Here is a 27,686-nt window from a genome sequence, read left to right as displayed (position 1 = left end):
ACAAGTTGTCTGCCACAGTTCCTTGCCTGCTAACAGTCCTTCTTTCTTATGGACAAACATTATTTATCATTATACAGAGACAGGGTAGAATTCTGTAAGTTATAGTTCTACGTTAACTGTATACATAATTTAGTCATTCATACAAATCATAACATACATAGATAAGGCAGTCATAAAATGTGGGTGAGTCCATTCAACTTATGTGACTTGTTAAGCACATTTTTACTCATGAACATTTTTAGGCTTGCCATAACAAAGTGGTTGAAAAATTATTGACTGAAGACATTTCAGCTTAAACATTTTTTTAAATCAATTTAAAATTCAGGCTGTAACACATCGACATGTTGAACAAGTCAAGGTGAATACTTTCCGAAGGCACTGTGATTGTATTAGGTTTAGGAAAATGGTAGAACTGTCCCGTACGCAATATATCTAGCTATAACCAGGTCTGCCCTGAGAACAGTCTTGGTTTCCAGTAATGCCATCCTGCTACTGGTGTCAGTGTTGTTTGGTTTTGTTCCTGTTCTTCCGGCAGGTTCTCCAGAGGATCCTGATCAGGACCCCAGCAGAGAGCAAGACTCCTCCCCCGGCAGCCAGCAGCAGTAGCAGCACGTCCACAGAGTGGTAAGAGTACCAGGGCATCCTGTTGGCCGACGTACGGAGGTGAGACGCCCCCTTGTGTCGCATCACAAACTCCAACCAGAAGACGGCCTTGTCCATGGGCTTGATGGGCTGGTCCCTGTGCAGGTGGGACAGCCTCTGCATGTTCTCCCTGTAGGGGGCGTGGGTGAGCACCTGGTTCAGAGCCTGCTGGAAATTGGGTCCGTTGAACATGGCCAGCTCCAGGATCTTCGCAGCGCCTCTCTCCTGCAGACGCAGAAGATTGTCATACTGGTCGAAGAACAGGGGTATCCCCAGCACTGGGGTGCCGTGGTAGATGGCCTCCTGGATCCCATTGGTTCCTCCGTGCGCCACAAAGGCTCTGGTCTGGGGGTGACCCAGGAGGTCTTTCTGGGGCATCCAGTCCACCAGAAGGGTGTTGTTGCCCAGAGTGGAGGGAATCTTGCCCCGGTGCCTCCAGATCACCTTAGATAGAAGACATTAATTTCTGTTTAAATAACCTCTCATTTACATCACTTACATTGCAGAGAGCTTTACATATAAAAGCTAATAATCAAAAACAATCAGGATACCTTCTGAGGCAGCTTGGCGAACACACTGGCGATCTGGTCTGTGATATCAACAGGAAGTGCATTGACAAGAGTCCCCAGAGACATGACGATCACCCCATGTTCCCCGGCACTCTGGACAAACTCCTCCAGCTCTGGAGGCAGGGGCTGGGCCGGCTTGCACTGGAACCCCCCCATGTAGACGACGTTGGGCATGGTGGGACGGGGGAAGTCAAACACAAAGTCAGACCTCATCAGCCAGATGTCAGCTTCCTGGATCAAGGAGATGATGTCACAGCCCTCTTCAAAGTACTTGGAGCAAATTGCATCATAAATCGGCCCAACTACGAACCTCTGCTGATACACGATGATGCTGTAGTGCAGCATGTTTTGGACCCGTTGGACGAAGGTCATCTTGTCAGTGAATCCAGACCCTGTGATCGGGATGTATGACAGGGGAGAGGGGGCGATGGCAAAGTGGCCCTCCCCACTGGTGATCCAACGGGCGTTGAGCACCACAGGCAGTTTGAGGTAGTGGGCCATCAGCAGCCCTACAGCGATGTTAGGGTCGGTGAGCATCATGTCATACTGAGCTTCCTGGAGACTCTTCATCAACTCCTTGTCATCGAACATGCGAGCCAGCATCTCGCAGCCCAAGGTGTGGGCTTCTTCTATCATACTGAGGAACTCCTTGGTTAGTTGGAAGAACTTCAGCAAAGATACCCCCTCTCTCTGAGCCTGAATTAAGACATTAACAGAGATTGAATGCCTCTTTGACAAAATAAATTATGTCTGGCTGGATGGTTGATTGGCTGGTTTGCTGGCTGGATAGATGGATCAACAAATCATAAAGACACATCAAACCTTCATGTTCTTCTGTAGGAACATTACGAAGAAATACCTTCAGTTGATTCTGTAGGAAAGTTTCGATGTAGCTGTATAAGGAATCTTTCTCCTTGATGGTGATGGAGGTGTATAGAGGTGACTCCTCGGTGATGTACCAGCTGGTAGAGGGTCTGACCACTGTGATGGTGTGGCCTCTGGCATGGAGCTCCTCGATCAGTACCTACACATTGCATCATCAATATTTTATCAAATCCTTTTTCAATATATATTTTTTTATACCTAAAGGGGTCCTATAATTCAACATCAATTAGCTAAATGATCCACGGTATGACCATCTTAAAACAATTCCATATGTTAGCACAGTATACACAGTAGTCTCATTGAGATGCAGGGTTCTTCCATTCCGGTACTGGAGGGCCGAAACCCACTTTGGTGGTTGTGGTGAGGTGTGGCCTGATTAAAATGGTTGAAATCGTTCATTTGAAATCATCAATCAGAACACAGAACATCATCAATCAGAACACAGAACATCATCAATCAGAACACAGAACATCATCAATCAGAACACAGAACATCATCAATCAGAACACAGAACATCATCAATCAGAACACAGAACATCATTAATCAGAACACAGAACATCATCAATCAGAACACAGAACATCATTAATCAGAACACAGAACATCATCAATCAGAACACAGAACATCATCAATCAGAACACAGAACATCATCAATCAGAACACAGAACATCATCAATCAGAACACAGAACATCATCAATCAGAACACAGAACATCATCAATCAGAACACAGAACATCATCAATCAGAACACAGAACATCATTAATCAGAACACCATACGGTAAATGCCCACTGGCAGAGGTGGCCATAGTACTGAAAATCCAAAATTAAGTAAAAGTACTTTTACTTAGATTGTAATTTACTCAAGTAAAAGTAAGAAACTACTCAAGTAAAAGTAAAAAAGTATCCGGTCAGAAAACTACTTCAGTACTATTTACAAATTTAGTTTGGAAATGTTTTACACCTATACTGTGTGCAAATAAAAACAGATTGATTTGACTCAGAGTATTTTGACAGAAAAACATTAAACTATTCATAACTTGATATTTGTAGCAAGATGCAAGGTAATGTAATGTAGTAACCAAAAAAGTGTTAAACAAATCCAAAATATATTTTATATGCCAAGAGTGTGCAAAGCTGTTATCAAGGCAAAGTGTGGCTACTTTGAATAATCTACAATCTATTTTTATTTGTTTAACACTTTTTTGGTTACTACATGATTCCATATGTGTTATTTCATAGTTTTGATGTCTTCACTATTATTATACAATGTAGAAAACAGTAAAAATAAAGAAAAACCCTTGAATGAGTAGGTGTGTCCAATCTCTTGACTGGTACTGTATGTGTATAGATATATGTCATTATTTGTTATGTTTTCCAAGCAGGCCACTGACGTGGATGACTGACTGCCCTGAAAGTTTCCATTAACCTCCCCCGGCCAGCTGCCAGTCCTGTATGTCGAGCCCTGCGACATAATATATAATAATATAAACCTATGTAACTGGAATGATTTGGTCAAATGTAACTAAGTAAACAGTAAGTTGCAGTTCTTGACACACTCAAACAAGTGTGCCTGGCATCTACTACCATACCCTGTTCAAATATTTTTGCCTTACCCCATTCCCCCTCTGAATGGCACACATACACAATCCATGTCTCAATTGTCTCAAGGCTTAAAAATCCATCATTAACAGAACCCTAGACACAACATTGAGCACCTTCATGTTGATCCAGTGGCTTCCATCGACAGGAAAGACCAGGACTTTTCCTCCATGGCAGGACGGTGCAGGAAGGAGAAGGAGAAATGACACCAGACTTAGAAACGAAAGGTCTCCCCAGGGAGAGCTGGAATGCATTGTGTCTACGCTGAGAGGAAAAAAAAGAGGACAAAAGTCACTTGTTTTCAACTAGTCACCTCTAGCCGTAAAATGCGTTATTGACCTGAAAGCCTATCAAGTCTTGCACTCGTTCAACATATAGTTAAATAACAGCTAATTAAGCTTCACCATTATGTTATCTACTTGTGTCAATAAGTTAATTAGAGTGTATTGTCTGCACAGCTTAATAACACTTTCATAACAAACTACTTGAGTGTAGGTGAATAAGAATATGCATTAAGAGTTGGTTTACCGGTGCAAAAAGTCCATATAGCACTACCAACGCTCTGCAGGGGACTGCAAACTGTTACATATCGGCTGGCAATACTTTGAACGTTTGAGGGTTCAAAGTCCACCTGATAGTATAGAAGTCCTGCTATATCCCAGGTAGATGATTTACAAACAGATAGTGGTGCTTCCCAAATTACACTAGTTTTGACCAGGGTCCTCAGGGCTCTGGTCGACATAGTAGACTATTGTAGGGAATAGGATGCCAATTGTGATTCAACCACTAAATGGGCAATAACACTAGTGAGTTCAGGTAAAACACACCTGTCACATAACTGACCTCTCACCCAATGTAAATGCCTACTTATCATTGACATATACGATTGTGTCCATCTCTAGTCTGACTCCAGGTTGTGACAAAAAAAATGTGACAAAATAAATGAATGTCCTGAATATAAAGTGTTATGTTTGGACCAAATCCAACACAACACATCACTGAGTATCACTCTTCATATTTTCAAGCATGGTGGTGTCTACATTATATTTTGCAGGCAAGGACTAGGGAGTTTTTCAGGATAAAAAGAAAGGGAATGGAGCTTGGCACTTGCAAAATCCTAGAGAAAGACCTGGTTCAGTCTGCTTTCCACCAGACACTGGGAGATGAATACACCTTTCAGCAGGACGATAACCTAAATCACAAGGCCAAATAGACACTGGAGTTGCTTACCAAGACGACATTGCATTTTCCTGAGTTGCCTTGTTACAGTTTTGACTTAAATCTGCTTTAAAATCTATGACAAGAGTTGAACATGGCTGTCTAGCAATGATCAACAACCAACTTGATAGAGTTTGAAGGATTTTAAAAAGAATAATGTGCAAATATTGTACAATCCAAGTGTGCAAAGCACTTAGAGACATACCGAATCACAGCTGTAATCGCTGTGAGAGATGATTCTAACATGTATTGACTCAGGGCGTTGAATACTTGAATAGTTGAATACTTACTGTATCTAATCAAGATTTACTTTCATAACTTTTATTTTTATTTTTATAACAAATGTTAGAATTTTTCTTCCACTTTGAAATTACAGGGCATTTTGTGTTGATCGTTGACAAAAATGACAACTAAACCCATTTGAATCCCACTTTGTAACACAACAAAATGTGGAAAAAAGAACGGTGTTTGAATACTTTCTGAACCTACAGAAGCAGATGAAGGTTTGTCTTCATAACTTTCCTACAGAAGCAGATGAAGGTTTGTCTTCATAACTTTCCTACAGAAGCAGATGAAGGTTTGTCTTCATAACTTTCCTACAGAAGCAGATGAAGGTTTGTCTTCATAACTTTCCTACAGAAGCAGATGAAGGTTTGTCTTCATAACTTTCCTACAGAAGCAGATGAAGGTTTGTCTTCATAACTTTCCTACAGAAGCAGATGAAGGTTTGTCTTCATAACTTTCCTACAGAAGCAGATGAAGGTTTGTCTTCATAACTTGCCTACAGAAGCACATGCAGGCTATCCAATAGTAATAATAATATGCATATTGTATGATCTAGAACAGAGTACGAGGCCGTTTAATTTGGGCACGATTTTTTACAAAGTGAAAACAGCGCCCCCCTATTGACAATAAGTTAACTTGCCTACAGAAGCACATACCCCAACCAGAAGCCATGAATTACAGGCAACATTTTCTCTGAGCTAAAGTGTAACGCTGCTGTAACGGATGTGAAATGGCTAGCTAGTTAGCGGGAACGCGCTAGTAGCGTTTCAATCAGTTACGTCACTTGCTCTGAAACCTAGAAGTAGTGTTGCCCCTTGCTCTGCAAGGGCCGCGGCTTTTGTGGAGCGATGGGTAACGACGCTTCGTGGGCGACCGTTGTTGATGTGTGCAGAGGGTCCCTGGTTCGCGCCCGAGGTCGGGGCGAGGGGACGGTTTAAAGTTATACTGTTACACTGCCACTTTCAAGGAGCGGGACTCTAACCCAGAAGCTTATAAGAAATCCCGCTATGCCCTCCGACGAACCATCAAACAGGCAAAGTGTCAATACAGGACTAAGATCGAATCGTACTGCTCCAGATCCGACGCTCGTCGGATGTGGCAGGGCTTGCAAAATATTACAGACTACAATGGGAAGCATAGTCGAGAGCTACGTCACGTGCAGACTCCGCTCCGCAGGCTGTGTCATTAAACTTAGATGGTGGTATAAGGTGTTGTTTAGTTGGGCCCAGAACTTCTCTCGGTGAGAAAGTTATTTTTTTAAACGTAGTTTTTTCACTAACGTTCGTCTTTATGCCTCTGTGGTGTTTCGTACCTGGCTTTGTTAAAGGAAAGGCTCACCCATATTGAATGTTATATCGTTTTTGTCCATCTCTTAAGTGATGTTCTATCGATTCCCTGGATCATTTCATGTTTTCATTGTATATCTGATTGGCGTTCAAGCAGGCAGAAATCCGTCCAGTATGACGTGCCACTGTGATAAAGTCTCTCACTACACTGGAAGTTCATAGGAATACGACTTTTATTTCATTAACCTATCGTACATGTCAGATTTCAATACTGGCTGATGTCATAACTCGGAGAATGTCTTCTCTCAAATGAGCCATTCTTACCTTGAGAAATGTGTAATTTAACAGAGGGTCACGCACATTTATCCTATTTGTCTGCCCCTTTTGTCCAGGGTGCATTTTATGGTGCCGTTGGCAGAGATATTATAGAAAGGAGATCGGAATCCAATGTATAGAAAATCCCAGCAGACTGTCAACCAATCGCGTTCACGTTGTCATGCTGCGTCAAGCGGTTATTTAACTAATTGTCATGGAAACCCTTCTCAAAGTCAGTGTATATGTCGAGAAACGTGCCTATTTTCCTCAAAAGTATGTAATGTCACGATTCCAAAGCTATACGATATTACATTACACGTAGCAATTTAATTATATCACATCTCCGAAAAGATATGTAATGTTGTACTTCTTGTTGACGAAATTCGTGCTAGTGTTGTGTTTCTGAGCTGGTACCTAATAGCCTCCCATTCACTCCTTGAAGGAGAGCGCTCCTTGTCCCAGAATCGCCCAGAATGCACCGTGCTGCCCATTGCGGTAACATGGGGCAACGTTTCCCATCTCCTAAAAAGTATATCTGCCGTTGCGATTTTTAGATTCCACTCTGTGAGGCACATCGATCTGCAGGTTGAACATGAGGAGATGGTAGACTCCTAAATTGATCGTGCAGTTTATTTAGGCGATTTTACAGCTAACTAGCTACGTTACATGCCGATATTGTCTTTGGTGTTATTGTGTGTAGCTACGTTTGCTAGCTAGCTACATAGCTAGCTAGCTAGCCAGCCTATAGAGAGAGCATTGTATTGTGGATTTTGTAGTTGACTTGAGCTGCAGCAGAATTTACAATAAGCATGGCATAAACATGAAATTGGGTAGTGTTTGTTTTATCAAATCAATGATAACTTGGCTATATACAAATGGTACCAGTACCAAGTCTATGGGTACGAGGCCAATATACACTATAAATACAGCAGTATGGGGACACCCCTTCATACACAGCAGTCTTGGGACACCCCTTCATACACTATATATACATGGTGCAGCTGTAGAACCTTTTGAGGATCTGAGGACCCATGCCAAATCATTTAAGTCTCTTGGCGGGGAATAGGTTTTGTCATGCCCTCTTCAGAACTGTCTTGGAATTTTTTAATTTTTTTATTTAACTAGGAAAGTCAGTTAACAACAAATTCTTATTTTCAATGACAGCCTAGGAACAGTGGGTGAACTGCCTTGTTCAGGGGCAGAATGACAGATATTTACCTTGTCAGCTCGGGGATTCAATCTAGCAACCTCTCAGTTACTAGCCCAACACTCTAACCACTAGGCTACCCTGCCGCCCCATGCTTGGACCATGTTAGTTTGTTGGTGACGTGAAAACCAAGGAACTTGAAGCTCTCAACCTGCTCCACTACAGCCCTGTCGATGAGAATGGGGGCGTGCTCGGTCCTCCTTTTCCTGTAGTCCATAATCATCTCCTTTGTCTATACGCATCAGCAATCATAGCTACTGAAGTCACTGAAACCCTTAATTACAAGGAGTTGCCGTCTGTTTGGAATGGGTGGCCAGTAATAAACTGGTCCTGAACATCTCTAAAACTAAATACATTGTATTTGGTACAAATCATTCCCTAAGTTCTAGACCTCAGCTGAATCTGGTAGTGAATGGTGTGGCTGTTGAACAAGTGTAAGAGACTAAATGACTTGGTGTTACCTTAGATTGTAAACTGTTATGGTCAAAATATATAGATTCAGTGGTTGTGAAGATGGGGAGAGGTCTGTCCGTAAAGAGGTGCTCTGCTTTGTTGACACCACACTCCAAAAAGCAAGTCCTGCAGGCTCTAGTTTTATCTTAATCTTGATTATTGTCCAATCATATGGTCAAGTGATGCAGGCTCTAATTTAATCCTATCTTGATTATTGTCCAGTCATATGGTCAAATCCAAGGTTGAATCTAGGGTTGGCTTCCTATTTCGCAACGCGGCGTCCTTCGCTCATGCTGCCAAACATACCCTCGTAGAACTGGCCATCCTACCGATCCTCGACTTCGGCGATGTCATTTGCAAAGTAGCCTCCAATACCCTACTCAATAAATTGGATGCGGTCTATCACAGTGCCATCCGTTTTGTCACCAAAGCCCCATATACTACCCACCACTGCGACCTGTACGCTCTCGTTGGCTGGCCCTCGCTTCATACTCGTCGCCAAGCCCACTGGCTCCAGGTCATCTATAAGTCTTCGCTAGGTAAATCTCCGCCTTATCTCAGCTTACTGGTCACGATAACAGCACCCACCCGTAGCACGCGCTCCAGCAGGTATATCTCTCTGGTCACCCCCAATGCCAATTCCTCCTTTGGCCGCCTCTCCTTCCAGTTCTCTGCTGCCAATGACTGGAACGAACTACAAAAATCTCTGAAACTGGAAACACTTATCTCCCTCACTAGCTTTAAGCACCAGCTGTCAGAGCAGCTCACAGATTACTGCACCTGTACATAGCCCATCTATAATTTATCCCAAACAACTACCTCTTCCCCTACTGTATTTATTTATTTATTTATTTTGCTCCTTTGCACCCCATTATTTCTATCTCTACTTTGCACATTCTTCCACTGCAAATCAATCCATTTCAGTGTTTTAATTGCTATATTGTATTTACTTCGCCAACATGGCCTTTTTTTTGCCTTTACCTCCCTTATCTCACCTTATTTGCTCACATTATATATAGACTTATTTTTCTACTGTATTATTGACTGCATGTTTGTTTTACTCCATGTGTAACTCTGTGTTGTTGTATGTGTCGAACTGCTTTGCTTTATTCTTGGCCAGGTCGCAATTGTAAATGAGAACTTGTTCTCAACTTGCCTACCTGGTTAAATAAAGGTGAAATAAAATAAATAAAAAAGTCCTGCAGGCTCTAGTTTTATCCTATCTTGATTATTGTCCAGTCATATGGTCAAGTGCTGCAAAGGAAGACTTAGTAAAGCTGCAGCTGGCCCAGAACAGAGCAGCACGTCTAATATTAATACTAGTCATGCCAGTCTCTCTCGTTTCTCTCATTTAGTGTTTTAATAAGAAACATTCCAAATGGTTTGCATACTCTATTTACACACAGCAATGACTCACACACACACACACACACACACACACACACACACACACACACTTACCCCACCAGACATGCCACCAGGGGTCTTTTCACAGTCCCCAGGTCCAGAACAAATTGAAAGAAATGTACAGTATTATACAGAGCCATGAGTGCATGTAACTACCTTCCACCATATGCAAGAACAACAAACCTCGTTTCAAAAAACAAATAAAGCAACACCTCACTGCACAACACCTCGCCCCCATGTGACCTACCTGTTGTGTGTGTGTACTGACATGTATGTGGAACTGATAGATGCGCACACACACACTACATGGTAATGTTTTTAAATGTAAATTGTAAAGTATTTTGTCAGTAATGTCTTTTCCGTTACGTGTCGGAGCGCAGTAAGTCTAGCTGTCTTCCAGTGTCTGGTGGAAAGCAGACGGATCCAGGTTTTCCTGTGGGATTTTGCCTGTGTGTTTGCATTACGTTTATTTTTTATCCTGAAAATCTCTCCAGTCCTTAACAATTACAAGCATTCCCATAACATGATGCAGCAACCACTATGCTTGAAAATATGGAGAGTGATACTCAGTAATGTGTTTTATTGGATTTGCCCCATACATAACACTTTGTAATCAGTCTTATTGCAAACAGGATGCATGGTTTGGAATGTATTCTATACAGACTTCCTTCTTTTCCCTCTGTCATTTAGGTTCGTATTGTGGAGTCACTACAATACTGTTGATCCATCCTCAGTTTTCTCCTATCACAGCCATTAAACTCTGTAACGGTTTTAATGTCACCATTGGCCTCGTGGTGAAATCCCTGTTAGGAAGTTAGGAAGGACGTCTGTATATTTTTAGTAACTGGGTATATTGATACACCATCCAAAGTGTAATTAATAACTTCACCATGCTCAAAGAGACATTCAATGTCTGCTTTTTTTTTTTTTTTTACCCATCTACCAATAGGTGCCCTTCTTTGCGAGTCATTGTAAAACCTCCCTGGTCTTTGTGGTTGAATCTGTGTTTGAAATTCACTGCTCGACTGAGGGATCTTACAGATAATTGTATGTGTGGTGTACAGAGATGAGGTGGTCATTAAAGAATGCATGTTAAACAGTGTTATTGAACACAGAGTGAACCCATGCAGCTTTTTATGAGACTTATTTAGGCTCGCTACAACAAAACGGTTGAATACTTGACTCAAAACATTTCAGCTTTTTAATTTTAAATGAATTTGTAAAAATGTCTAAAAACACAATTCCATTTTGTAATTTTGGGGTATTGTGTGTAGGCCAGGGACACAAACTCTCAATTTAATCCATTTTAAAAGTCCTTAAAAAATCATGTGAGTGAGTCCATGCAACTTACGTGACTTGTTAAGCACATTTTTATTCATGAACATATTTAGGCTTGTCATAACAAAGTAGTTGAAAACTTATTGACTCACATTTCAGCTTATTTTCTTTATTTTTTTTTATATCAATTTTAAATTCAGGCTGTAACACATCGACATGTTGAACAAGTCAAGGTGAATACTTTCCGAAGGCTCTGTGGTTGTTGGAGGTTTTAATAAGTTGTTTGATGTTGTTCCTGATATAAGTATAGATTTATAATTTATATAGATTAAAGAACATCTAATGGGCTGTATCCCATTAGTGGATACTAACACTGCTCTCAGGGCATATATTTTGCTCATTTTTAGGAACAAAAGTGACTTTTTTGTAGCAGGTTAAAAGAACTTACGCAGTGGTTTAGGAGAATTAACGTTGTAGGTTACGAGAACTACATTAAGTTTAGGAAAAAGGTTAGGGTTACCTAAAATGGTAGAATTAAAACTATGTAGCTATAACCAGGTCTGCCCTGAGAACAGTCTTGGTTTCCAGTAATGCCATCCTGCTACTGGTATCAGTGTTGTTTGGTTTTGTTCCTGTTCTTCCGGCAGGTTCTCCAGAGGATCCTGATCAGGAGCCCAGCAGAGAGCAAGACTCCTCCCCCGGCAGCCAGCAGCAGTAGCAGCACGTCCACAGAGTGGTAAGAGTACCAGGGCATCCTGTTGGCCGACGTACGGAGGTGAGACGCCCCCTTGTGTCGCATCACAAACTCCAACCAGAAGACGGCCTTGTCCATGGGCTTGATGGGCTGGTCCCTGTGCAGGTGGGACAGCCTCTGCATGTTCTCCCTGTAGGGGGCGTGGGTGAGCACCTGGTTCAGAGCCTGCTGGAAATTGGGTCCGTTGAACATGGCCAGCTCCAGGATCTTCGCAGCGCCTCTCTCCTGCAGACGCAGAAGATTGTCATACTGGTCGAAGAACAAGGGTATCCCCAGCACTGGGGTGCCGTGGTAGATGGCCTCCTGGACCCCGTTGGTTCCTCCGTGGGCCACAAAGGCTCTGGTCTGGGGGTGACCCAGAAGGTCTTTCTGGGGCATCCAGTCCACCAGAAGGGTGTTGTTGCCCAGGGTAGAGGGAATCTTGCCCCGGTGCCTCCAGATCACCTTAGATAGAAGACATTAATTTCTGTTTAAATAATCTCTCATTTACATCACTTACATTGCAGGGAGCTTTACATATAAATGCTAAAAATGAAAAACAATCAGGATACCTTCTGAGGCAGCTTGGCGAACACACTGGCGATCTGGTCTGTGATATCAACAGGAAGTGCATTGACAAGAGTCCCCAGAGACATGACGATCACCCCATGTTCCCCGGCACTCTGGACAAACTCCTCCAGCTCTGGAGGCAGGGGCTGGGCCGGCTTGCACTGGAACCCCCCCATGTAGACGACGTTGGGCATGGTGGGACGGGGGAAGTCAAACACAAAGTCAGACCTCATTAGCCAGATTTCAGCTTCCTGGATCATGGAGATGATGTCACAGCCCCCTCCGAAGTACTTGGAGCAAATTGCGTCATAACTTGGCCCAATCATGAACCTCTGTTGATACACGATGATGCTGTAGTACAGCATGTTTTGGACCCGTTGGACGAAGGTCATCTTGTCAGTGAATCCAGACCCTGGGACCGGGATGTAGGACATGGGAGAGGGGGCGATGGCAAAGTGGCCCTCCCCACTGGTGATCCAACGGGCGTTGAGCACCACAGGCAGTTTGAGGTAGTGGGCCATCAGCATCCCACCACCCATTGCAGGGTCGGTGAGCATCATGTCATACTGAGCGTCCTGAAGACTCTTCATCAGCTCCTTGTCATCGAACATGCGAGACAGCGTGTCGCAGGCCAGGATGTGGGCTTCTTCTATCATACTGAGGAACTCCCTGGTTAGTTGGAAGAACTTCAAAGCTGATACCCCCTCTCTCTGAGCCTGAATTAAGACATTAACAGAGATCGAATGCCTCTTTTACAAAATAAAATAAATTATGTCTGGCTGGATGGTTGATTGGCTGGTTTGCTGCCTAGATGGATGGATCAACCAATCAAAAAGACACATCAAACCTTCATTCTGTAGCTACATTACGAAGAAATACCTTCAGGTTCTTCTGTACTGTAGCTACGTTATGAAGACATATACCTTAAAGTGCTTCTGTAGGAAGGCCTCGAAGAAGCTGTATAAGGATTCTTCCTCCTTGATGGTGATGGAGGTGTATAGAGGTGACTCCTCGGTGATGTACCAGCTGGTAGAGGGTCTGACCACTGTGATGGCGTGGCCTCTGGCATGGAGCTCCTCGATCAGTACCTACACATTGGTGATGTTAGTAAGCTCACAAAGGGGCTGGTATTAAATCAGAGACATGTTGTAGAGAGCTGTCAACAATGTGCTTTTTAAAAGGTTATAATCCTTTAACTTCTTATGGCTGCAGGGGCAGTATTGAGTAGCTTGGATGAAAGGTACACAGAGGTGCCCAGAGTAAACGGCCTGCTCCTCAATCATAGTTGCTAATATATGCATATTATTATTAGTATTGGATAGAAAACACTCTGAAGTTTCTAAAACTGTTTGAATTATGTCTGTGAGTATAACAAAACTCAAATGGCAGGCAAAAACCTGAGAAAGAATCCAAACAGGAAGTGGAAATTCTGAGGCTGGTGGATTTTCAACCAAGATCCCATTGAAATTACAGCGAGATATGAATTTGTTTGCACTTCCTACGGCTTCCACTAGATGTCAACAGTCTGTAGAACTTTGTCAAATGACTCTACTGTGAAGTGGGGCCGAATGAGAGGCGAATTAGTCACCACTGCCATGAGGTGACCATTCTTTGACCATGCGCGTTCACATGAGAGGGAGCTCAGTTCCATCGCTCATCTGAAGTCAATGTAATTCTCAGGTTGGAACGTTATTCAAGATTTATGTTAACAACATTCTAAAGATTGATTCGATACATCGTTTGACATGTTTCTACTGACTGTTATGGAACTTTTGGACATTTTGTCACGTTTTAGTGAACGCGCTTCGTGACTTTGGAATTGTTTACCAAACGCGCTAACCAAAGTAGCTAATTGGACATAAATAACGGACATTATCATACAAATCAAGCATTTATTGTGGACCTGGCTTCCTGGGAGTGCATTCTGATGAAGATCATCAAAGGTAAGGGAATATTTATCATGTAATTTCTGGTTTCTGTTGACACCAACATGGCGGCTAATTTGACTCTTGTTCTGAGCGCCGTCTCAGATTATTGCATGGTTTGCTTTTTCCGTAAAGTTTTTTAAAAATCTGACACAGCGGTTGCATTAAGGAGAGGTATATCTATAATTCCATGTGTATAACTTGTATTATCATCTACATTTATGATGAGTATTTCTGTTGAATAGATGTGGTTATGCAAAATCACTGGATGTTTTTGGAACTAGTGAACGTAACACGCCAATGTAAACTCAGATTTTTTTACATACATGTATTGTGTAACATGAAGTCCTATGAGTGTCATCTGATGAAGATTTTCAAGTTTTGACCTCCTTCTTGTGCAATTCCCCACTTGAAAAGGACAGTCCCTCCACATGAAGATTTTAACTGGATTTCACTCAATAAATAGCCATGGAATCAGTTGTTTGTCTTTTATTTACCATTCTTTGGTTGGCAGTAAACAGGTGAAAAACCTCAAAAAAGAGATGACAAATACAAGTTATTATTTGAGTTGACAGCCTAATTAAATACACAAAATTATCCACATTCACCTCAGATAAACACATTTCTGCCATTATAAAATACAAGGTTTCCACTTTTAAGCAAATGTTTCCCAAAATAGAAACCCACCATTTTTAATCAAATGAGCAGAATCAGTATATTTTTATCTAAATTTGCATTTTAGCCAAATACATTCAAAATATTTTTAGTAGTAAAAAATTACATTTATTTTCTAATCAGTAGTTAAGCAGACAAATCTTACATTTTTTAGCCAAAGATTTTAGACTCTACATTTGTTACTGAATTAAGAACTTGGTTTACTAAGATTTCTACAAAGTTTAAATTACTTTTAACCATTACAAACAAGTTCTTTGTCAACAATGAATTTGGCTCTTCTTACTTTTCCTTTATACCCCACAAACAACATTTGAAGTTATAAATACCACTGCAAAAGTACTATCAAAGTTAAGAGTTAAGAGTCTGTGTTTTCCAGAGTATCATTAGCAGTGCACTGCTTAAGTCAGTCTAGCCAAGCATGTTCAATATGGCGCTTACCGGCTGTCTTTCACAATTTTGTGGAGGGCTTGGACTTGCACAGTCACCTTGATCACAAAGATGAAGTTTCCTTGGTCTTGTGGTGTTATAAATGCTCCTTTCACTGCGGTCTAAAGACAACAGCAGAGCCAGGTGCTGGCACGCCCAGATTGCCTGGAAGATTTGTTCCACCTGGTTCACCACTGATTGAAGGAGGAGGAGTTTCACCACTGAGGAGCTCCCAGGCAGTTTGTCAGCACACCTCCCACTCAATCTTCCCACGGGAACCGATGGAAAGATCGTAAATCAGCACCTACATACTGCCGGTCAGCTCCGAGTTTGATCCTCAACTGGTAGCAAGACAACCAGGCGTCGAACATCTCTGTGCAGGACTGTGGTTTGCGTAGCTTCTTTCAGGACTTTGGCCGATGGCCGGTTTAGTGCGGGTTTTGTGACAGGAAGGCAGGAGCTTTGGACCACTTTGACGTTCACGTCTCGAACAATGCCCTTAGCATCTGGATTAACGCTCACCACCCGTCGTAGCTTGAATTGGCCCCTCACTGCATTTTGGTCACACAACCAGACAATATCTCCGACAGCAACGTTGCGATATGAAGTGTGCCATTTACTTCTCAGAAATAAGTTTGGGCCGGCAAGCTGGCTCCAAGACCTCCAGAATTTGTTGACCTGGTTCTGCATCTCTCTGAGTCTCTTGTAAGGGTAGTTCGCAAAGTCAAATGTTCTGATCTCACCGCTTGGAGAGGCCCGGCCCAGGAGAAGTGTGTTGGGTGACACATACTGCACGCTTTCTTCATGGCTCTGCACCCTGGCATCTATTGGGCATTCGTTGGCAAGGTTTGCAGCAAGTTGTAGTGTTGTCTGAAGCTCGCTGTAGCTAAGGCCAGTGTTGTTGCCCAGGCTCTGCAGTGCCTTCTTGAGAATGCGAACAGCGGCTTCAGCAGCCCAATTTCGGTGAGGTGAGTCAGCAGGGTGAATTGTCCACTCCCATTTGGTACCTTTTTGAGCCGACATCTCTTCTATTGAAGTTCTATTCTGAGCATCCAGGAACTGGTACAGCTCTCTTAGGACAGGTTTGGCGCCGATGAAGTTTGTCCCCGGGTCGGACCAGATCTTTCTTGGGTGGCCTCTAATTGCAGTAAAGCGTTGGTAAGCCATCAAGAAGCTCTCTGTCGACATTGTGTTGACCAGGTCTGCATGAATTGCCCTGCTGGCCATACAGCTGAAGACGACACCCCACACTTTCATTGAGACCCGTTTCTTGATGTCATCTTTGACAAGGTACGGTCCGAAGAGGTCGACTGTAGTGAACTCGAACGGAGCTGCAGGTGTGGCTCTTTCAGCAGGTAAGTCAGCCATTACCTGTTCGCACCTTCTTGCTCTTGACTTTTTGCAGAAAAGGCAGTTATCCACTACTTTTTGGGAAATTTTCTTCCTTGGATGACCCAGGCTTTCCTCCTCATTTTCAGCAGGGTTGCAGCCACACCTTCATGACCCTCATCGTGCGCCTCCCGTGCCAATAAAGTAGAGACCCATGCATTGAAAGGCAGAAGGGGAACTGCAGCGCCATCCTCCCTGAAGCCATGGATTCTCCCACCGCAGACTAGTAACCCAGATTCTGGCTCTCTGTACACAACCAAGCGGTCCGTAGTGGTAGTTGGGAACGTCACCCCCTCTTGAGCAGCAAGATAGATGTCTCTTATTGCGTCTTGACATTCTGTGGCGGTGATAACTCCTTTTGTGGGAATCGCCTCCCACTTTGGGGTCTCGATGGACTTTGTTGCAGATCTAAACTTTTTGACGGCTCTCCAGATAAAAGCAACAGTCTTGATTAGACACTTTAGGCTACTAAAGCGCCTCTCATCCACCAAGTTTAGGACAGCTGCACCAGCAGGAAATCGTCCCACAAGACTTGGAAGACTTCTTTTCGCTTGGGCTCTGGTGAGTGCTGCCACAAATGACTTCTTTTGCATATTGTTAATGCTCTCTCGAGCTGTCACAGACACATCTTTTGACGACATAATTGGCCACTCGCTCTCTGGAAGATATAGAAACTCTGGCCCTTGCTGCCACTCTGAATGGGCATCAAGTTCCTTTGGCCCAGCTCCTCGAGTGATAATGTCGGCTATGTTGAGTGGTCCAGGGATCCACCACCAGTCCTGTAGCCGTGTGCTCTCTTGGATCTCTCCAATTCTATTAGCGAAGAAAGTCTGAAATCCATAGCTTTCTCGCTGGATAGCTCCAAGAACAGTCTGACTGTCTAACAAATGGTACCACCTTTTTATCTGGATCTGGGTATGCTGTTCAAAGTACTTTTTCAGGCGGCTTGCAAAGACTGCACCGCAAAGTTCTGCTTTGACTGCATCCCCCTTCTGGTCTAGTGGTGTCAGCTTTGCTTTTGACTCCACTAGTCGAATTGTTAATTGTTTGTTGCAGTTCCACCGCAGGTAGAGGACAGCACCATAGGAGCTTTCACTGCCATCTGAAAAAGTGACAGCGACTGGTTCAGTTGTTGCCTTTGGTGGAGTAAGAGCTCTTGGGGACATTACTTTGCTTAGCTGGACGTACTCCTCAAAAATTCCAATTGCATCTTTGCGGAGCTCATCCGACAGGGGAAGGTCCCATGTGTCCTTGACCATGCTGCACTTTGATTTTGCCTCTTGGAATGCCCTTCGGACCAAGATAGCCCCTCTTTGCTTTGATGGCGTTGTCAGGCCAACTGGGTCGTACAAACCAGCAACTTGACTCAGCACTTCACGTCTTGTCAGCGGGTCTGGTGTCTGTGCTCGTACTTCTTCTAGCAGTAAGTCTTGCCCAAGTCTCATCTTTTTCTTCCGCCTGGAGAAGTTGACCCTCACCATGACATGCAACATGTCTCCATCCACAATGTAGCCGAGACCGAGCGCCTTGTTGTCTTCCTCCTTAAGCTGATTTGGCAGGACAACAATATTTGGTGATGCCTTTTCTCTTTCTCCTTTATTTTGGCCTGAGAAGACCCAAGGCTTCAGTGCAAACCCTCCTGCTTTTAGAATCAGCTCCACATTCTTTGTGATGACTTCGAGTTTTTCACGGCAGTTGTGGGATGTCAAGATGTCATCGACGTAGCTGTGCTCATGTAATACTTGGCATTCATCTGTGAGGTGGCTGAATTGAGGCAGGTTAGCCGTCTCCCTCATGGCCAGTTGTGCTATGCACCCTGCTGGCTTGTCCCCGATATTCACTCTGGTTATGGCGTATTGTTCCACCTCATCGCCCTCTGAATCCCGCCACAAGAACCGGTGTAGATGGACTTCCCTCTCCTCGAGCCACACAGAATTGTACATTTTTCTGACGTCTCCTAGAGCGGCGTAGGAGCCTTGGCGGAACTTGAGGAGGACAGCTCGAATCGGATTTAGAACGTCAGGGCCTTTCATCAGAAGGTCATTGAGACTTTGGCCTTTGTACTTCTGACTGCTGTTCCAGACAAGTCTTACCGGAGTTGTAACAGAGTGGGGGTTGGGTGCGATAAGATGACTAATATACCAGACAGGTCCATTCCAGTTGGTTAGATCCTCTTTGGTCAGCTTTCTTGCAGCCCGGCGGTCAACCATTTCGTGGACTTGAGCACCATAGGCTTTTTTCCACTGCGGTTCTTTGGCGAGCTGTCTCTCTGTTCTGAGAAAGGTTGCCTCCACTGCTTTTATGTTGTTTGGCAATGTAGATGGGTCAATGAGCCATGGATACCTTGCATGCCAGTGTGGACTATCACTGTGGTCATCAGCACCAACATAAGTCAGGCCACCCTTAACAACTTCCAGCTCCCTTTCTTCAGCCAGAGTCATTTCTTTGCCACCAAGTTGACAACTGCCGCAGCGACATCCTCCACATTTTGGGGTGCAGGGGGCGCCAATGCTATCCCATCTCCACCACTCAATAAAATCCCGAGTGGAAATAGCAGAATAAGAAGACTTGATGGTAGGTTTGGCGCAGATATGTTCTTCATACATCAATGCTGCTGTTCTCATGGATCTGGCGAAGTGCGCTCTGGACTGGTGTGCTGTAACTGTAGCCTCTTCAAACAGACCAGGGTGTGTCCCTGCAATTGTCTTTCCCAATGGCCCATCCCATAGTACAAGGTCCCCAACGGTGCGTATTTTCTGTGGGACCAGTCGCCCTTCCTTATGGCTTATCAAAAGCTGTATCTGTCTTGGTCTAACAAGTTCATTTTGGGGGACATCTGGAAAGAATTTTTGGAGTCTTTTGGCTGTCACATGTTTGTGAATCTCTGCAATGCTATCCAAACCATAGCAGAGGAGTTGGTGGGATCTGACATTGCCTTGCTCTGTGCGGACCCGGATCTTTAGGAGGTACCGTTTTGTGGTGACTTGAACTTTCATTCCTCCCACACCATGGACAACAAGGGTTATGGCTTCACTTCTAAGGTTCAAACGATCAGCTGCATCATGAGTTATATAGTTTGTATCCGATGCCAGGTCGATCAAAGTCCCAACTTTTTGTCCTGCATTGGCCGTGACCTCTAAGAGCATCATGATGACTGGCCACTCCACTATTCCATTCTCTGCTAGAAGACTGGGTTGGTTGGACACAAGAGAGGTTCTGGCTATAGTGTTGCAAAAGGCATTGCAACACTTCTCTGCAAGTTCAGGTGAGAGACTTTTAATGAACTCTTCTTGGGCTTGGGTATAACGCTCTCTTGTGTCACCTCCCACTTTGCTGTTATTGGACCTCTGGACGACATTCCCTTTGGATGTACCAGCTCTCGGGCAGAGGTAATAGTGATGTTCTGCAGCACGCTGTTCTATGCAGTCTGGCCTCCTGCACAGAAACTCTGATTTACAATAGTCACCTTCCTTGTGAATCTCCAGGCATCTTTTGCAGGCTCCCAGCTTCCTGACAGCATCTCTTTTCTCTGACAGCTTAAGCGTGCGAAACTTTTGGCAGAAATATAGCCTTTTCTTATGCTTGCGGTCTCCGCAGACCACACATCCTTGAGCCTGGTCGCTTAGTTGGGTGGAGGTTCTGGTTCGAGCCTGCCGAGGTTCAGATTTCGGTTTTGGTTCCTCCTCTCTCAGTTGGTCCAGCTTCTCATAGATGGCTTCTTGACCTTGAAGAAACTTGTGGAGGTAGTCAAATCGCTTGTCTTCTTCAGCTTCATCACTTTTGCCAGCTACATGAAGAAGCCATTCCTTCTTCAGGCCATCAGGAAGTTTACTCTCTATTGTCTTTATTACAAGAGGGTTCTTTATAGCACCGGTCTTGCCAAGCTCGTTCAGATCGACCAGGGCTTTTTCTACTGATTGGATGAGCTCAACAATCCTCCTGGGCTGGTTACCTTTAACTGCTTGGAGTCTTTGGAGCTCTTCTACTATCTCAAGGGCTATAGTTGTCTTATTTCCAAAGCGGTTCTCCAAGACCCGGAAAACCTCCTCAGCAGTTGTGTAAGTTGTCAGGTGAAGGTCTCGTATGGTCTTCTCATCCACACTGTCGAGAAGTTGGAACTTTTTAACCTCTCTGGATCCAGTAGGTTCTCCCTGCATCTGGAGCGCTTCCCAGTCTTTTTTCCACCGGTGAAACTCTCGGCGGATGCCAGAAAACTTTGGGAGGGCAGCAGGCTTTAATTTAATTGCTGGTGTGGCCACAGAACTGTTTGAAGTAGTACTCAATCTGCTGGTTTCTCCTCTAACGTGTGCCCCTGGAAAGTCTGCTTGTCTTATTGTGAGATTTGGCAGGATAGTTTCAAGGTCTTTGATACGACTCTGGAAATGTTGTTGCTCTGCTGGGGGGGCCCAGCACTTACAATGTTTATGCACCTCCTTCGCAGCCTTCACAAGTTTCTCTAGTTGTCCGATCATGAAGAGATATGCATCTGGGTTTTTACTTGGGTCCACAGCTCCCACGTTTTCTGCTTGCGACTCTGCTGTTGTAATTGCTTGTGTCAGTTCATATTCCCCGAAATTGGCCCACAATGTCTTTTGTATGAGGTCCTTTAGCTCTTGCAGTTTATCATCTACATTTATGATGAGTATTTCTGTTGAATAGATGTGGCTATGCAAAATCACTGGATGTTTTTGGAACTAGTGAACGTAACACGCCAATGTAAACTCAGATTTTTTTTACATACATGTATTGTGTAACATGAAGTCCTATGAGTGTCATCTGATGAAGATCATCAAAGGTTAGTGATTCATTTTAGCTATATTTGTGCTTTTTGTGACTGCTATCTTTGGCTGGAAAAATGGCTGTGCTTATTCTGTGGCTTGGTGGTGACCTAACATAATCGTTTGTGGTGCTTTCGCTGAAAAGCATATTTGAAATCGGACACTTTGGTGGGATTAACAACAAGATTACCTTTAAATGGTATAAGACACATGTATGTCTGAGGAATTTTAATTATGAGATTTCTGTTGTTTTGAATTTGGCGCCCTGGTCAGCCTTCCGCTTCTGGGTGGAAGTTGGCCGAGCTATAGCAGTGTTTGTCAGACCATGAGAGACATCCCGAAATCGGTCTTCTCATGAAAAAGTGCCTATAGGGTCTCAACGGTTTAACCTACAAACTAGTATGACCGCTGTATGGAACGATGACTCTCACGAACACGGCGGTATTCTCTGTTTGATTCTACGACCCCCACAAGTGTCACAGGGGTTGCCTGAAGCTAACCCATACAAGCAAATGGAAGTATGAGGTCATTTGTACCATAAAAAATTATGGATTAAATGTGTCCAAAAAAACTAAACTAAAATATAAGACAGACACTTCAAAACCTCTTTTTGCTGTAATTTTGCCAATGTCATTCAATGCATTTATATGGGCTATAGTAGTAAAGACCAAATTCAATATTTTATCAAATCCTTTTTCAATATATATTTATTTTTTATTTTTTTTATACCTAAAGGGGTTCTATAATTCAACATCAATTAGCTAAATGATCCACGGTATGACCGTCTTAAAACAATTCCATATGTTAGCACAGTATACACAGTAGTCTCATTGAGATGCAGGGTTCTTCCATTCCGGTACTGGAGGGCCGAAACCCACTTTGGTGGTTGTGGTGAGGTGTGGCCTGATTAAAATGGTTGAAATCGTTCATTTGAAATCATCAATCAGAACACAGACATTCATTAATCAGAACACCATACGGTAAATGCCCAGAGGTGGCAATAGTACTGAAAACCCGAAATTAAGTAAAAGTACTTTTACTTAGATTGTAATTTACTCAAATAAAAGTAAAAAAGTATCCGGTCAGAATAACTACTTCAGTACTATTTACAAATTTAGTTTGGTAATTTTTTTACACCTTATAGTATACTGTTTGCAAATAAAAACAGATTGATTTGACTCATAGTATTTTGACAGAAAAACATTAAAAACTATTAAAAACTTGATATTTGTAGCAAGATACCGTTGTGTTTGGCTAGCGGTGTTTCTGTAGCCTAGTGTACAGCCAGTGGTGGAAAAAAGTACTCACTTGTCATATTTAAGTAAAAGTAAAGATACCTTAATAGAAAATGACTCAAGTAAAAAGTGAAAGTCACGCGGCAAAATACTAGTTGAGTAAAAGTCTAAAAGTTTCTGTTTTTAAATGTACTTAAGTACAGTGGTGGGAAAAGTATTAAAATGTTATACCTCAGTAAAATTAAAAAATGTTTAAAAAAAATACATAACATTTCTTATATTAAACAAACCAAGTGGAAAAAATGTATTTAAAATAAATGTAGAGACAGCCAGGGGCACACTCCAACACATAATTTACAAATGCAGATTTTTTTGTTTAGTGAGCGCCAGATCAGAGGCAGTAAGGATGACAATGGATTATATTGATAGGTGCCTGAATTGGACCATACTGCTGTCCTGCATGAGCATTCAAAATGTAACGAGTACTTTTGGGTGTCAGGGAAAATGTATGGAGTAAAACTTACATTATTTTCTTGAGGAATGTAGTGGCGTATAAGTAAAAGTTGTCAAAAAATACAAATAGTAAAGTAAAGTATAGATACACACCAAAAGTACTTAAGTAATACTCCAAACTATTTTTTAATGTGTACAGCGACGTACATATGATGATTTTGATACAAATTATAATGATATCATTATGCCAGGTAGGTTTACTTTGCAGTCAACATTTAATTTGGACATTTTTTGGAAAGCCTTAGAAAATCGAATTCAAACAGCGCAAGATGACTGAATTGCGTATCGCAAAGATTTAACCAAGACTTCAGACCAAACTTTCTAAATACCTGGTTTAAATACACAGTGTTACATTTACTGGTAGATATCATACATTCAAACATCTTTCCTACACTCTTAGAAAAAGGTTTCCAAAAGGGACACTAGAACCCTTTTTGGTTCACGGTAGAACCCTTTTTGGTTCACGGAAGAACCCTGTTTGGTTCACGGTACAACCCTTTTTGGTTCACGGTAGAACCCTTTTTAGTTCACGGAAGAACCCTTTTTGGTTCACGGTAGAACCCTTTTGGGTTCACGGTAGAACCCTTTTGGGTTCACGGTAGAACCCTTTTTGGTTCACGGTAGAACCCTTTTTGGTTCACGGTAGAACCCTTTTTGGTTCACGGTAGAACCCTTTCGGGTTCCATGTCGAACCCTCTGTAAAAAAATAGGTTCTACATTCGAACCTAAAAAAGTTCTACCTGGAACCAAAAACGGTTCTTCAAAGTGTTCTCCTATTTCGACAGCCTGAAAACCCCTTTTAGGTTCTAGATAGCATCTTTTTTTCTAAGAGTGTACCAACCCGACCGCTGTTGTTCTTTTGCTCCATTGACAACCAGTTGAGAGCTGCAGGCTCATGCTGCCTGAGACAGCTTATTCCGCTCAGGCTGTGTGCAGCACGCATGTGATTAATAATCTACATAATGAACTAATAGCTTGGGGAAGTCGTGTTATATAGCCTAGAATGAAATAAGCTTTATTACAATATATATATACAGTGCCAGTCAAAAGGTTGGACACACCTACTCATTCAAGGGTTTTTCTTTATTTTCATTGTAGAGTAATAGTGAAAACGTGGAATCATGTAGTAACCAAAAAAGTGTTAAACAAATCCAAATATATTTTAGATTTGAGATTCTTCTAAGTAGCCACTTTTTGCCTTGATGACATATGTGTTATATCATAGTTCTGATGTCTTCACTATTATTCTACAATGTAGAAAATAGTAAAAATAAAGAAAAACTCTTGAATGAGAAGTTGTGTCCAAACTTCCGACATGCTTGTTCCTTGAACCATAATCAATTAATGAACATGCACCTGTGGAACGATCGTTAAAACACTAACAGCTTACAGACGGTAGGCAATTAAGGTCACAGTTATGAAAACTTAGGACACTAAAGAGGCCTTTCTACTGACTCTAAAAAAACACCAAAAGAATGATGCCCAAGGTCCCTGCTCATCTGCGTGAACGTGCCTTAGGCATGCTGCAAGGAAACATGAGGACTGCAGATGTGGCCATGGCAACAAATTGCAATTTCTGTACTGTGAGATGTCTAACACAGCGCTACAGGGAGACAGGACGGACAGCTGATCGTCCTCGCAGTGGCAGACCACGTGTAACAACACCTGCACTGGTTCGGTACATCCAAAAATCACACCTTTGGGAAAGGTACAGGATGGCAAAAACACTGCCCGAGTTACACCAGGAATGCACAATCCCTCCATCAGTGCTCAGACTGTCCGCAATAGGCTGAGAGAGGCTGGACTGAGGGCTTGTAGGCCTGTTGTAAGGCAGGTCCTCACCAGACATCACCGGCAACAACGTCGCCTATGGGCACAAACCCACCGTCGCTGGACCAGACAGGACTAGCAAAAAGTGCTCTTCACTGACGAGTCGCGGTTTTGTCTCACCAGGGGTGATGGTCTGATTTGCGTTTATCGTTGAAGGAATGAGCGTTACACCGAGGCCTGTACTCTGGAGCAGGATCGATTTGGAGGTGGAGGGTCCGTTATGTTCATACAAATATTTACACGTTAATTAAGTTAACTGAAATTAAACGCAGTTGACAGTGAGAGGATGTTTCTTTTTTTGCTGAGTTTATATATATATATATATTTTTCCAAGCAGGCCACTGACGTGGATGACTGACTGCCCTGAAAGTTTCTGATAACCTCCCCCGGCCAGCTGCCAGTCCTGTATGTCGAGCCCTGCAACATAATATATAATAATATAAACCTATGTAACTGGAATGATTTGGTCAAGTGTAACTAAGTAAACTGTACGTTGCAGTTCTTGACACACTCAAACAAGTGTGCCTGGCACCTACTACCATACCCTGTTCAAGGGCACTTTAATATGTTGTCTTACACTTTCACCCTCTGAATGGCACACATACACAATCCATGTCTCAATTGTCTAAAGGTTTAATAATACTTCTTTAACCCGTCTCCTCCCCTTCATCTACACTGATTGAAGTCGATTTAACAGGTGAGATCAATAAGGGATCATATATTTCACCTGGATTCACCTCATCAGTCTATATTGTGGAAAGAGCAGGTGTTCCTAATGTTTTGTACACTCAGTGTATAATACGTCAAGACAAAACTATGGAAACAAAATTCTATTCGCTTTTCAAAAATTCCCAGATTCTTTTTGAAATCCTGGTTGGATTCCCGACATCAGAAGGGAATAATCAGCAGTAAATCTTCATAAAGTTAACAAAACGCTAGACAAAACATTGAGCACCTTCATGTTGACCCAGTGGCTTCCATCGACAGGAAAGACCAGGACTTTTCCTCCATGGCAGGACGGTGCAGGAAGGAGAAGGAGAAATGACACCAGACTTAGAAACCAAAGGTCTCCCCAGGGAGAGCTGGAATGCATTGTGTCTACGCTGAGAGAAAAAAAAGAGGACAAAAGTCACTTGTTGTCATGTTTTGTCATTGATCATCATGTCTTGTCCCTGTGCTTCCCTCTGCTGGTCTTATTAGGTTCTTTCCCTCTTTCTATCCCTCTCTCTCCCCCTCCCTCTCTCCCTCTCTCGCTCTCTCTCTCTATCGTTCCGTTCCTGCTCCCAGCTGTTTCCCATTCTCCTAACTACCTCAGTTACTCTTTCACACCTGTCCCCTATTTTACCCTCTGATTAGAGTCCCTATTTCTCCCTCTGTCTTCCGCTTCTGTCCTTGTCGGATTCTTGTTTGATGTTTGCTGTTCTGTGTCCTTGTTCCGCCCTGTCGTGTTTTTGCCTTCTTCAGATGCTGCGTGTGAGCAGGTGTCTATGTCAGCTACGGCCTGTGCCTTCCTGTAGCGACCTGCAGTCTGTGGTCGCGTCTCCAGTCGTTCCTCTCTACTGACGAGAGGATTTCAGTTTCCTGTTTTGGATTTACCTTTGATAATATCCAGGAGAATCATTGTTTGTTTAAGACTGGAATAAAGACTCTGTTTCTATTACGTCGCTTTTGGGTCCTCATTCACCAGCATAACACTTGTTTTCAACTAGTCACATCTAGACGTAAAATCGTTATTGACCTGAAAGCCTATCAACTCATGCAACATATAGTTAAATAACAGCCAATTAAGCTTCACCATTATGTTATCTACTTGTGTCAATAAGTTAATTAGAGTGTATTGTTACATAACAACAAACTACTTGAGTGTAGGTGAATAAGAATATGCATTAAGAGTTGGCTTACCGGTGCTATAAAGTCCATACAGCACTAACAACGCTCTGCAGGGGACTGCAAACTGTTACATATCGGCTGTTCAATACTGAACGTTTGAGGGTTCAAAGTCCACCTGATAGTATAGAAGTCCTGCTATATCCCAGGTAGATGATTTGAGTTTGAGTTTGAGTTTATTTTTACAGGGACAGTGCACATTAATCAACGTTTCAGTAAAAGTGCCGGTTTTAGCCAGCCGGCTAATTTTCAACCGCAGTCCCTGGGCAGGTTATTAAAAACAATTACAATATAGACAATAGCAACATAGAACAAGACATAGCATACAGACATAGCAACATAGGACAAGCAAGACGTAGCATACAGACAGAGCAACATAGAACAAAAAGCAGCAAGACAAAATTCATAAAAGCAACAAAGTGTTTACAAACAGATAGTGGTGCTTCCCAAATTACACTAGTTTTGACCAGGGTCCTCAGGGCTCTGGTCGACATAGTAGACTATTGTAGGGAATGGGATGCCAATTGGGATTCAACCACTACATGGGCAATAACACCAGTGAGTTCAGGTAAAACACACC

At 42.9% G+C, this 27,686-nt stretch overlaps 1 protein-coding gene across 5 annotated transcripts; it reads right to left on the bottom strand.

The window, feature by feature from the left end:
* Window positions 1-299: 299 nt before the first annotated feature.
* LOC120056821 (UDP-glucuronosyltransferase 2C1-like) lies at window positions 300-27,198 on the bottom strand. Of its 5 annotated transcripts, XM_039005048.1 has the most exons (6): window positions 27,122-27,198; window positions 26,175-26,322; window positions 13,372-13,536; window positions 12,943-13,164; window positions 1,194-1,685; window positions 300-1,086 (listed from the first exon to the last, which is right to left on the bottom strand). In XM_039005048.1, exons 2-6 carry the CDS (start codon window positions 26,310-26,312, stop codon window positions 499-501), a joined length of 1,605 nt encoding a protein of 534 aa, XP_038860976.1. In that variant the 5' UTR covers window positions 26,313-26,322; window positions 27,122-27,198; the 3' UTR covers window positions 300-498. The 5 variants fall into 5 exon arrangements, with proteins under 5 accessions (XP_038860976.1, XP_038860972.1, XP_038860977.1 ...); XM_039005044.1 differs by lacking the exons at window positions 12,943-13,164; window positions 13,372-13,536; window positions 26,175-26,322; window positions 27,122-27,198 and adding exons at window positions 2,071-2,235; window positions 3,813-3,960; window positions 4,225-4,321 and having other exon boundaries at window positions 1,194-1,907; XM_039005049.1 differs by lacking the exons at window positions 12,943-13,164; window positions 13,372-13,536; window positions 26,175-26,322; window positions 27,122-27,198 and adding exons at window positions 2,071-2,235; window positions 3,813-3,955; window positions 4,225-4,242 and having other exon boundaries at window positions 1,194-1,907.
* Window positions 27,199-27,686: the final 488 nt, after the last annotated feature.

This window comes from Salvelinus namaycush, chromosome 12 (genome assembly GCF_016432855.1).
Source record: "Salvelinus namaycush isolate Seneca chromosome 12, SaNama_1.0, whole genome shotgun sequence".
NCBI classification, from domain to species: Eukaryota; Metazoa; Chordata; class Actinopteri; order Salmoniformes; family Salmonidae; genus Salvelinus; species Salvelinus namaycush.
Note: the sequence above shows the minus strand (reverse complement) of the source record. Positions and strands in the feature narration are given on the sequence as shown.